The sequence below is a fragment of the Equus asinus genome, chromosome 2 (genome assembly GCF_041296235.1).
Source record: "Equus asinus isolate D_3611 breed Donkey chromosome 2, EquAss-T2T_v2, whole genome shotgun sequence".
In the NCBI taxonomy this organism is placed as follows: Eukaryota; Metazoa; Chordata; class Mammalia; order Perissodactyla; family Equidae; genus Equus; species Equus asinus.
Window position 1 is genome coordinate 160,618,845 of NC_091791.1, and position 12,853 is coordinate 160,631,697.

The 12,853-nt window shown below is 39.6% G+C and overlaps 1 protein-coding gene across 4 annotated transcripts in view; it reads right to left on the reverse strand.

Annotated features, from left to right (window-relative positions):
* FMN1 (formin 1) overlaps positions 1-12,853 on the reverse strand; it is a 340,681-nt gene that overhangs the window by 203,947 nt on the left and 123,881 nt on the right. For all 4 annotated transcript variants that reach the window (XM_070503784.1, XM_070503796.1, XM_070503780.1 and 1 more), the window contains one exon: positions 9,601-9,662. In XM_070503784.1, coding sequence (XP_070359885.1) covers positions 9,601-9,662 — 62 coding nt within the window. The remainder of the gene's footprint in view (positions 1-9,600; positions 9,663-12,853) is intronic.

Here is a 12,853-nt window from a genome sequence, read left to right on the forward strand (position 1 = left end):
AACATGTTGCTCCTCAGAACAAATACAGTAGTTATTTATTGGTCACCTACCACACACCATTGTACCTCTAAGTCCCATACTTAACTATCACAACAGTTGCAATCAGCATCATATCAACCAAGTTACAATACCATCACAACCACTTTTCAGATGAGAAACTGAAGCTCAGAGGGGTTTGAAGAACGTGTTCAAGACCACACATCTAGTAGGTAGTGGAGACAGGATTCAAACTCAAGGAAAATTCCACACCTGTGCTTCTACTCAGCTGCCCTGCCTAGAGTTGTATTGCATTTCATCTAACGAATGGTTAGTTGATTTTGTTATATAGGTTCATTCTTCAGCTTATTCTGCTCCTCAGGTCCATCACTCTTAAGGACTGATATTCTATCCAAGGAGATATCAAAGACAAGGGTCAGTCCAGAAACGAGGTCATGTCGTGAATACTCTCTAGACAAGGACCTTCAAGGTGCAAGAACTTCCAGAAGCAGTTCAGCATGGAGGTTAAGAGTGCCACCTCAGAGAGCTGGTGTGTAACTCATTTAATCCTCATATATAAAGACTGGTACACAGTAAATACTCACTAAATACCAGTTATTACTATTATTCCTCCACTAGGACACAGAACAAGTTGCAGTAAAATGATCAAAGCACCCACATGCATATGCGTGCATGTACACAAACACAATAATTTCACACTATGGATTCCAAAGCCCATATGAGGTGGGACTCATTAGAAGAGGGAACAGGTGCCGTGTATCACACAGGGGACAGTCCGCCAATAGGTGATAGCATAGGGAACATTCCACACCAGTCCATGTGCTTAAAGGATCAGAAATGCTGGCTCTCAAGGTCACTGTTGGAGAAGATAAGGTTTAAGAACAGCTGAGGAAACCCTATGTTCAAACTGCAGAAGTCAGTGAAATAGCTGGCAAAATGCATAGAAGTTTTGCACCATTATTTTCTTAATTTACAGCCTCAGAAATTGATTTCTTTGAAACTCAGGTTTCAAATCCCTTAGATGAAGAGAGACACATATCAAGAACAGATTTAGAAACCAGACATCCTGGTTACTAAATCTTGCCATCACACTAACCAGCTGTGAAAACTCAGGATAACACTTTACTTCTCTCTCAATTATGTATATGAAGCACCAGGCACCATGCCTACCACAGAATCTGTATTCATATTCAATAACTATTATTAATCTCTAAGTCAGAAAGCAAAAGGTACTCAGCATTTAAACTCTAAAAAACTAAAATTTCTTCCCATCTCTTCCTAAAAATGTCCTAGAACATAGAACACACCCAATTTTTTCACACTAAGAGCTCATCTTTCACTCACCCTTCCAACACTGCTGTCCTCTATCCATCTCTTTCAGGGAAGGACAGGAGGAAGGAAGGAAAAAGAAAAAAAAAAGAAAAGGAAAAAGGAAAGGAAAAGAAATGTAAAAGTCTACAAAGATCTAAAAGCTCAAGGGGTTTTTGCTTGGTAATCATGAGACCACGGAGAAAGTGGACGAGAACATTCTAACTCAGCTGTTCTATGCTCCATACCAGGGGTCACCAACTTGAATGTCTACAGGGCCAGGCAATCAACATAAACAAGCAAAGGAGCTTGGATAAGACAACAGGAAACGTGGGCAAGTGTTGTGGCAAATCAGAGCACACATGCTCATTTCAAGTTATTCAAAGATGACTTTTTAAATGACACTGTGCTGACCAAACAAACTTCTTTGAGTTGTTTGATGGTGTCACAACTATAAGAACTCTGTGGCTCTCCTAATGCTACCTCCAAAATAGTGTTCTACCAAAACCCTGTGAGTCACAAAAGAATGTCTAGCAATGTCAAGTTAGATCACTCAACACCTATTCATTACATTTCAGCTGGTTGCCTGGCATTGCTGTAGGTAATGTGGGACAAGGGAACCTCAAAGACTTTTGGATTGTGTTCAGGCAGATACATGGGCCCACTCTCTCCCAAGGCCATAAATGAAAGAACTTTAGGGCCTGGAGAAAACTTACACCACCTAGTCTTACTTTATAGCTGAAGAAGCTATTATTCACTCTATGGTACAGGACTGTACAAAACTCAGAATTATTGAATGAGGCAGGACAAGTCTGGAGAGAAGGAAGCATTCCCCACAGGCTCTAACATATCTTACCTTCTTTTATGCCATGAAGAGTCAAAATAGCAAAGGCCAACAGTCAAAATAGCAAAGGCCAACAATCAAAAAGTCACCTGTTCCAATATTAGCCTGTAACCTAAAGTAAAAAACTATTGAAAAAAGAAAAGCTATCTTGGCCCACCTAAGTGACTCATGTTCAGAGTTTAAGACTCAGTAGGGATGACTGGAGCTGATGGCACATGAAGGAGGCATATAAAACCAGCATCAGCCTCCACGCCACAAATGAATAATACAAATATTCTCCATTACAACCAGCTTCCCTCTATCAGCAAGCACAGCTTGACATAATATCTGAGTTATGTGGGGCAAGACAGCATCTTGAAGGCTGAGACAAAGGGCTCCTGGGATGCTAAATCAGATAGGGAATTAACTGCTTTGTATATTCCATCAAAATTTGAATCCAAATATATCTGTAGGCTTCTAGGTAACTAGTCGCTTAAGAGGCATCTCAACACCAGTAAACCAGCAAATCTGAACTCATAATGTTGTATTATGTATCCACAATAAAACAATGAATTAAAATATTTCTCAGCACTTAAAATGTTTTCTTTTTGGCATCTCAGTAAGGAATTATACCAGTATCAGCACTTAGGGGAATACCATGAGGGTTTAATGAAATCATATTTCATATTTGTGAAAGTTTTGTTTATTGGTCTACAAATTACTCCCTTTCCCTCACAGTATTCTCCAGGAATTAATAGATTTAAATGTATTGTGTTGATAACAAAGAACATGACAAATGGAAAAGGCTCAGGATTTATGTTTCTTTATAAATTTAGCTGTATAAGTTCAAGTGTAGTCTGTACTCAAGTTTGTTTCAACAGCAATGTGTAAACTATTAGAAATGCACCGGTGGGGTGGGTTGGAGACAAAGAAGTAAGGAAATCTACAAGTTTCTCTTAGAGGCCAACATACCATTTGGTTCTCTTGGGGACAAGGTACAACGTAAATTAATCTCCAGTTTGGCATCCGTCCCTGGATCATTTCACAGAGGGAGTTACCATATTAGAAATGTGACTGCATTGCACAATGAGCAGGGGCCTGCCAGAGGCCATCGCTCCATAAAGTTTCCCCTCAGTTAAGGGCGATGCATGTGATGAATGAGGTAAATGAAAAAGCTTCCTATAAAGGAAATGTCACTGTTGGCTAGTTGTTTTTTGTCTGTCCCACAACTCAAAGAACATTAGTTAAAAAACAGATAAAACAATCTGTCACTTGCATGGCCCCTACTTCCAAACTGCCTAAAGTGCTGGTCAAAACAAACATTCTTAAATTATCCAGAGCTCCTCAAAAGTCAGACAAGGGGCATGAATTTTTTTCCCAACTTTCAAAATTGAGGAAGTAGAGAGCCAACGAAGTCCTACCCATCCCAAGCTCATGCTTCCCTCCTGTCATAAAGAAGAACTAGGCCCCCCATAGAAGTTTCATTTACTGTTCCAAGAGCTACATGCCTTCAGGAGTCACACATCAGAAGCAGCATGGGAAGGCTAGAGAGCTCCATTCAGAGTATTACTGGAAACCTGAACATATTGTTCCACAGATGCAAGCAGCACTGAGAAGAGATCCCTGGTTAGAAAGAACCTTGAGAAGAAACTATAGGAGAAAAAGTAGGGGTGTACAAATAACAGGGATTTAGAGAGTCTAAGTTAAAGACCTTAAGTCTGAAAGCACAATGTGGTAGATAAGTTTTTCTTTCTTTCTTTTTTTTTTTTTAGTATGGTGGGACCAACAATACAATTCAAAGGTGCTATTAGAGATTATATGGCCTGGTCTGTCATTTTAGAAATTAGGAAACTGAGGCCAAAGCATTGCCTGAAGTTCATGTTGTTGTTCTTGCCAAACCTAAGACCTAAGAATCCAGACCTTCTGATTCTCAATCTAATATTCCTTCCATTAAGGCTGCACTGATGAATGGGAAGAGCAATGGCTTCAAAGTCAGACAGATCTGGGTGGATTCAAACTCAGGTTCCCCCACTTACTAGTCTAGGACTTCTGACAAGTCAATCTCTAAGAGCCTCGTTTTATCACCTGTAAAATGGGGATGAATCTATTACTGTACTTATATTCCTACATTTACCCTTATAACACTAATGCCAAATGCCTGGGACAGAGGTTGGCACACAGTAGGGATTTAATAAAAAGTGAAATACTATTGGGGCTGGCCCCGTGGCCGAGTGGTTGAGTTCACGCACTCTGCTGCAGGCGACCCAGTGTTTCGTTGGTTCGGATCCTGGGCGTGGACATGGCACTGCTCATCAAACCACGCTGAGGCGGCGTCCCACATGCCACAACTAGAAGGACCCACAACGAAGAATATACAACTATGTACCGGGGGGCTTTGGGGAGAAAAAGGGAAAAAAAATAAAATCTTTAAAAAAAAAAAAGGGAAATACTATTATTTTTCAATTGTAGGTTATGTAAGAAATATTTGTGCATCATCTATGTGCCAAACACTTTGCTAGGTACTTTAAAAGACAGAGACAAAAATCTTTGTTTCCTCCAAGGTGCCTACAATCAGCAGATTAATGAAGCAGAACCTTGGTGCCATGAAAAGGGTACTGAAACCACTCAAAGAACATAACTGGAACTCAGGATTTTACATCGAGATGATAAGACTACATGAATCAACACAGAGCAGTATTTCCAAAAATGAGTTACTTGGGGGAAAAAAAGAATTATGTGAGAAACAAGGTATACAGTTCTCTCTCATAATTCTTCTCTATACATGGTAAAGCTCGAACAAGGGAACCAGATATTTCTCAAACTTATCTGACCATGAAATCTTTTTGTCAGGGAACAGTTCAGAGGCTCGCTGTTTGGGGATATGAACTTCAGGAAAGCCTGGTTTAGACTCCCTGATATAGAGCACAGAGTCAGAAGAATGGCTGGATGATCATGGAAAAGTCAGCCTCAAAGAGTAAGTCAAATGTCCCAAGGATGGGGGCCGGCCCCGTGGCCGAATGGTTAAGTTCACGCATTCCGCTGCAGAGGCCCAGGGTTTCGCGGGTTTGGATCCTGGGTGCGGACATGGTACTGCTCATCAGGTCACGCCGGGGTGGCATCCCACATGCCACAACTAGAAGGACCTGCAACTAGGATATACAACTATGTACCGGGGGGATTTGGGGAGATAAAGCAGAAAAAAAAGAAATGTCCCAAGGAAGTCCTCAATCAAAAGAGCCTGAGGACTCTAAATTCAAGTTGCCTAATTGTAAGGAGACTTGAGCAGGGAAAAAGGAATTAGAAATAATATTTACTGAGCATGTGCTGTGTAACCAGTACCATCGAGTGTACATGATATTGAACAATCCCAGAAGGGGGCCTCATCATCAACATGATTATTATTATACAGATGTTGAAACTGAGAAGACTAAGTTCCAGGGAAGTAGATTAATTTCCCAATGTCACAGGACACAGAATTGAACCAAATCCTGACTCAAAAACCTGAGTTCTTTCATATTTTCATCATGCATAAAATAATATCAGGCACAATTCTGACTACAATAAGGCAAAAGATCAGCCATATGGTGAAACATTTTGTATAACATCTGTGATGGTGATTTTCAAACCTTCCTCCTAAGCAATCTCAAAGAAACAACTATTTGTGCCATGGGAGAATTCGTTTTATCATATGCCTTAGAAGGGCAGGTCTGAACTATGTTTCTACCCAATAGTCATGAACTTGTTGTGCAATGGCTACCACAGGCAAAAATTTCTCAAGTGAGTGAGAACCTGTAAAGGTGCTCCCTTCTCAAAAATGAAGTCAGTCACATAGAATTATCCCAAATTGAAAAATGAACCAGATGACAAGTATCATGAAGTGATCACAAACTCTCAAGGTAGAGTTTGCTCAATGAAGGACACACTTGGACAAAAATAAGAATCTTGCTGTGGTTATATTAGGAATGACACAAAGTGGCGAAGTCATGGAGAATGTTTGACCTGCCATCACTCTCTTACTGGAGATTTGAATAGAAAAGTCAGCCAAGTGCTTTGACTTTGCATAGAAGGTATATAGACATAAGGCTCTAGAAACGGATTCATTCAAGTCATCAATAAATCTTTGCTTTTGAACTATCAGGGGCACATGTATGTAAGTTGTTACACATTTGAAAAGCTGGTCCCAGGACCAAGCCCTGTGACCTTTCTATAGCACAACACTCCATAATGTTGGCTGCAAAGCATGCACGAGATTAAGAACTCCAGACTCCCCCGCTTACAAGGCTTGGGACTCTGGGCTAAAGACGTCAACCTCCAATGAAATTATTTTAGGTGGTAAGGATTCCATTTGGTAGGTGAGGGAATTGAGCAATCAAGTGATTTCCCTACAAATCTAAGTCAAAAACAGAATCGAAAGCTGAATTTACATTGTTTATTGAATCATGCCGTTTCTTTAAACTGTATGAAAACATTCCAAAAAAACTAAATGTGATGTATATCAATTCTTGCATATGGTGACAGAATGAATCATTTTTCCTGTGTACTTGAAGCATGAAATCTTTCCTATTCTAGAAAGGCATGTTGAAGTCCAGAAACACGCCTGACTTCTCCATGACCTGTAAATGGAGATGGAAAATCTAACAGGCAATGAAGGCTGCCAGTGGAAATCACAGATGAAGAAATGAACATCGAAATATCAGTTCTCTCATCAATTATCTTCCACTAGTCCTATAACAATAGGCAAGTAGCCGACAAGGGCAGCCAGGTGGGGTTATTGTCTGTTTTATGAACTGCGTCTGTCCTGACTGGTTGGTGCTGCTGCCAATCTAGTTATTTTCTACTTCTTCCAGAGAGCAGGAGTTAATTAAAGCATAAAGGAGCCAGGCAGGTGAACAGAGTGGGGACAGTGGCAAACAAAAGAACACGTGTCTTAGTTGAAGTGGACACCCACTATTCAACCCCAGGATAGCAAAAGAGGCCCAATGTTGCCAAGTTTTCCAATTTTTTTTTTTAGAAGCAGCTAGAAAGCCCTCCATATTTAAAAGTATTCATTCCTAATTCAATCTCTAAAATGCTGTTTGTCAACAAAACAGTTCTATAGGCCAGATCAGGAATCTGAGCTGCCAGTTTCCTATTGAGGTTGGTCAGTCTGTGACTGCTAGAATAGTTCCAAACTACAGTTAAGTGTGTAGATTTGGTCCACCACCCCGGCCCTGATGGTGTTGGTGTGCCATGGCCATTGGATTTCGGCAATTAGCTATAAATCATAAATATGCGACAAGAAAAAAAATTAAAATTTACTAACAGCAATAAAAGAGCAGACAATTCTTTCAGAGATACTTGAAGAAAATTTAAGTTCTAACTAGGAATATTTATTAACCTTTACTCTTGTCAATCATCCCTTGGTCTAATCTTTACTTTAAATGGAAATCACGATCCTAATATACTTTTTCCCCTCCCATTTACTCTCTTTCCCTTCTCAACCTTTTCTTAGGTTGAGATATAAGATGAGAGGACTTCTGTGGAGACGACATGAAATAACGCAGGTAGTATGCATAGAACAATGCCCAGCACAAAGTAAGAACTCAAAAATTGTAAGTGCCTGCTCCTACTGTAAATATTATTTAGCTGTCAAAGCCCTCATAGGGCTGGTCTACAACTTGGGGAAGCTAATGTTAACTCTTACAACTGAATCCTTACTTAAAACTTCTGCTCACAGGGGGCTGGCCCTGTGGCCGAGTGGTTAAGTTCGCGCGCTTGGCTGCAAGCGGCCCAGTGTTTCGTTGGTTCGAATCCTGGGCGCGGACATGGCACTGCTCATCAAACCACGCTGAGGCAGCGTCCCACATGCCACAACTAGAAGGACCCACAACGAAGAATATACAACTATGTACCGGGGGGCTTTGGGGAGAAAAAGGAAAAAATTAAAAAATCTTAAAAAAAAAAAAAAAAAAACAAACTTCTGCTCACAGGATAAGTTCTGTACCCACCGTCGTTACCTATGTGTTTCTTAAATTAATCCCCATTTCTGTCCCTCTGAGACCGCTGAGCATCGTTTGCACACCAGAACAAAGGAAAAGAAAACGAGGTCTCTGTGGACCATTTTGCAGCAAAGGAGGTAAGGGCCTCCACCTCTCTTTTTCCCCTGGGAGACAGAGATATTTTTCCACTTTTTTGTTTCTTTGTGAAATTGACTCATTCCCTCTTCCAAACTACTTAAACCAAAGCAGATGGGGGTGGTTTGAATTCATACGCAATACAACTTGTTCACTGATCCTTTTGCTACTTGCAATGGCTTCATGTATAACACAACATGCTGCGTGTTATTTTAAAAAGCACGTTATCATCTACTGAAAAGAAGTATAATTGATCCACAAATTCATTAAGTTAGCAAGTAATCAGTTAGCACTAAATAAGCAACAAGTTTTACTTAAATTTCCACATTGTTCTCTCCTGAGGTATAAGGTCAACCTAGGCATCAGTAAACTAGAGTCAGTGCCTGACTCAATATTTAGTTATTTGAAATTAAGACTCCAACTTCCTGTTACAGGCCCTGCAAGCAAACAGCAAACATAAGGGAATGACAATCACATGTCTGGAGAAGGAAATGATCCCTCAATCTTCTTGGGCTGCACAAAGGAGGATCAAGTCAGCAATTTCCAAGCACACCCTGGAGATAAGGAGCGGATGGCTCGGTACAACTCTTCCTCCCACTAGGGCCACTTCCTTAAGGGCCTTAATCTGCATGACGTGATGTTTCAGGAATGTGTTAAGGGACAGAGAGATATGAATACATGAATGGGAATAAACCAAACAAAATGATTTGCACCGTGCATAGGAAAAACAGTTTTTTCCTTTTTGTCTTTTTCTAATTGAAGTATAATTGACATGCAATATATCAGTTTCAGGGGTACATCATAGTGATGTGATATTTATATTTATTACAAAATGATCACCACAGTAAGTCTAGTAGCCGTCTGTCACCATAAAGTTATTACGATATTGACTATATTCCCGTGCTGTATATAACATCCCCATGACTTATTTTATAACTAGAATTTTGTACTTCTTAATCATCTTCATTCATTTGGCCCACTTCCCAAACCCCCTCCCCTCTGGCAACCACCAGTTTGTTTTCTGTAGAAAAATAACTTTTGAAAGGCTTCTTATAGACAGTGAAAGTCTAAATACTCTATCTTATTTCCTGCTTTACAAATAAAATCATCATTTTGTCTCATCAAGTCATTTTCCCAATCAAATGCATTTGCAGTATTTCTTAAAAACAGGAACTGATTTGTCTTAAAAATGGAGTTTAAGGCTTTTGCCCCCAGGTTAACTCAGTGCCCAGTGGCAGGTGAAAGCTGCAGATGCTGTCTAGGTAAATACGTCAACGCAAGGGGAATATTTACTTCAGCACACAAGAAAACTAAGTATCAGTCTCACATAACTAGTTCAGTAGAATCAAAGAGATATACCTGCAGGTTTTCAATTTCTTCTTTGTGCTCCCTCTTCAAGTGTAAAATAGCAGCTTGGTATTCTGTAAGATCACAAAAAAAGGCAATTACAAAGAAGCACAAAAGTAGGCACAAAATTAAAGTGATCATCTCCAAGGTCCCAGAGGCCCTCCTTCAAGTAAACTGAGTAAATAAAAGCCACAATCTGACACTAACCTGACAAGAGAGGTTGAAAACTGGGGCAAGATATGACCGAGTAGCTCAGCATAGAAGGGAGATTTCCTTCCATTTAGCAAACCTTAAGTTTTGAGAAGCCCCAAATTGGGAAGATAGGATAGGGCTTTAAAAAAAAAAAAAAAAAGAAAAAAAGCATGATGGGTGTTCCAGATAAAGACTGGGTCAGGCACTTGTTTTTGAGGAGGAGTTGGAAGCTAACGCTCCAGAGAGAACAAATACAGATGTATTAAGAGCAGACACAGGAAATAAAAGAAAACTTTCTGTGTGAGATCAGAGAACTCTATTTTTAACTGTTTCCAAAAAAAAAAATCTCCATTTGAATGCAAGGCTAAGCACATACTCAGGGCTGATCTCAATCTTTAGATCACTTCAGAGAGTCAAGACCATTTGTCACTTGGATGAGAGGATCTAGGGTGAGTTGAGGTTGAAAGGAGGACAAAAATAAATTTCTGGTCCAATTTTAGTCTGAGTCTAATAATGTTTATTCCAATAATAAGTCCCAAGTGTACACAGGAACTCCAGCCAACCAGTAAAACTACCATCCCACTGGCTAAGCATGAAGCAGCCAGGACAACTTTATTTCCAGCAGGACGGCTAAGAATGTGGGGTCACAGAACTATACAGGCTGCAGAGAACCACAAAGCAAAATGCCATGAGTAAACATTTTTGTGGGATAAGTCGGTCTTTTACAAACGTGTTTGAGGTTGTAAGCATGAGTAAGAAAGAAGTCAGTTAGATGTCATTTAAAAATGTATGAAAAGACAGGCTATTTCCCCATGTGGATTTCAGAAATCAGGCACAAAAGTTTAGGTTTCTATTCAAAAGTGCATGAGGGAAATCTTTGGAAAATCTGTAAGAGGAGAGGAGCCTCGCTGTTGATTATTATGTCACACCACTGCTCTGATGGAAAATGTGTAATGTGTTCCACTGAGCTGTGAATCCATCAGCAAGTTCTGTGGGTTCTACATCCAAACCATCCCTTGAACAAGACCACTTCTCACCATCTCCACACCCACCGCTATGGTCCATCTTTTCCTTAGACCACTGCAAGACCCTAAAAAGGTCACTTGCTTTCACTCACCACCACCATAACCCATCCTCCTCACAGCAGCCTGAATGATCTATTAAAGGCAGGAACCAGATCATGTCCCATCCTTGGTCTTCCCTGCACTCAGAATGAAATCAACACACCCTACTGTGGCTCATGGGCTCTTCAAGATCTGGTTTCTATATAACTCTCCCTGCTTTTGCTCAATACACTTCAGGCACACTGGCTTTCTTGCTATTCCTTGAAATTGTCAAGTTCTTTTCTACCTCAGAATCTTTACTAATAGTGGGGAAAATATGGATTGTATTTACTGAGCACTTACTATATATATCAGGCATTATGTTAGTACTTTGTATGTATTAATTCATTTTGTCCCTGCAATAACCCTATGATGTAGGTACATTATCCCCATTACAGATGAAGAAACTGATGCACAGAAAAGTTGTGTAGCTTGTCCAAGGAAGCTGAATAAGTTGCAGAGCTAGAAAACATACATAATTCAATGGGTGAATGTATAAATAAATGGCAGTATATTCATAGAACAATACTACTCAGCAATAATAAGGAATGAACTATTGATAGATACATCAGCATAGACGAATCTCAAAGACATATGCCGAGTGAAGAAAGGCAGTCTCAGAAGGCTAACTGTTGTTTAATTCCATTGACATGACCCTCTGGGAAAGACAAAGCCACAGAGGTGAAGAACAGATCACAGCAGCAGTGACCAAAGGTTAGAGACAGGGAGAAGGTTTGACTACAAAGGGGCAGCACACAAAGGAATTTTTGGGGTGATGTAACTATTCTCTATCCTGATTATGGTGGTGGTTCCATGAATCTATACATGGATTAAAACTCATAAAACCATAGAACCAAACAGAAAAAAAGTTAATTCTATTGTACATTAATTTTTAAAAATCTACAAATATTTTACTTTTAAATGTTTTCCGTAGGAGATTCAGCATAACACAAGAATGCTTGTTACTACCACTTCTATTCATTATTTTCTTAAGGGTACTAGTAGAGGTAGTAGGACAAGAAAAAAAGAAAAGAAATAAAGAAATATGCACGCACACATATATTTATGTATATAAAATAAAGGGAAAAAGCTATTATTCACTACGATTGCATATTTAGAAAAATCCAAAAGATTCTGCAGATAAAATATTAGAATATATGAGTTTAGTAGAGTTGATGGATATAAAAATCAGTATACAAAAATCCTAATACTAGCAACAGTTTAAAAAAGAAAACATTTACAGTACGCCTGCAAATACAAAGTACTTAGAAAGAACCTTAACAAAAATATGTAAGAGCTCATATAAGAAAATAGAAACATTATGTTGAAATATATTACCAAGAAAGACACAGATAAAAAGACCTATCTTTAGTAAGACTCAATATTGTAAAGATGTTAATTTTCCCAAATTGATCTATAGATTTAATGCAATCCCATTCAACACTTTTTTTTCTTAAAGATTGGCACCTGAGCTAACAACTGTTGCTAATCTTCTTCCTCCTCCCCCTCCTCTTCTTCTTCTCCCCAAAGACTCCCCCAGTACATAGTTGTATATTCTAGCTGTAGGTCCTTCTGACTATGCTGTGTGGGACACCACCTCAGCATGGCCTGATGAGCGGTGCCATTCTGCACCCGGGATCCGAAACAGCGAAACCCTGGGCTGCCAAAGCAGAGCGCTCAAACTTAACCACCCAGCCAAGGGGCTGGCCCCCCCAGTTCAACAGTTCTAAGCTTTATTTGAACTTAGGGAGCACATTCTAAAATGTACGTTGAAGCACGAAAGTGTAAAAAGCCAATAAAAGCCAAGTAACTCTTGAAAATATAAAGATAAGACAACTTGCCTTACCATCAAACAAGAATTATTTTTAACTATCACAACATAATTAAGGTGGTGTGGTACTGAAAGGAATAACAAATAGGTCAATAGAACAGACCAGAGAGCCCAGAAATACACCATCAAATTATGGTCA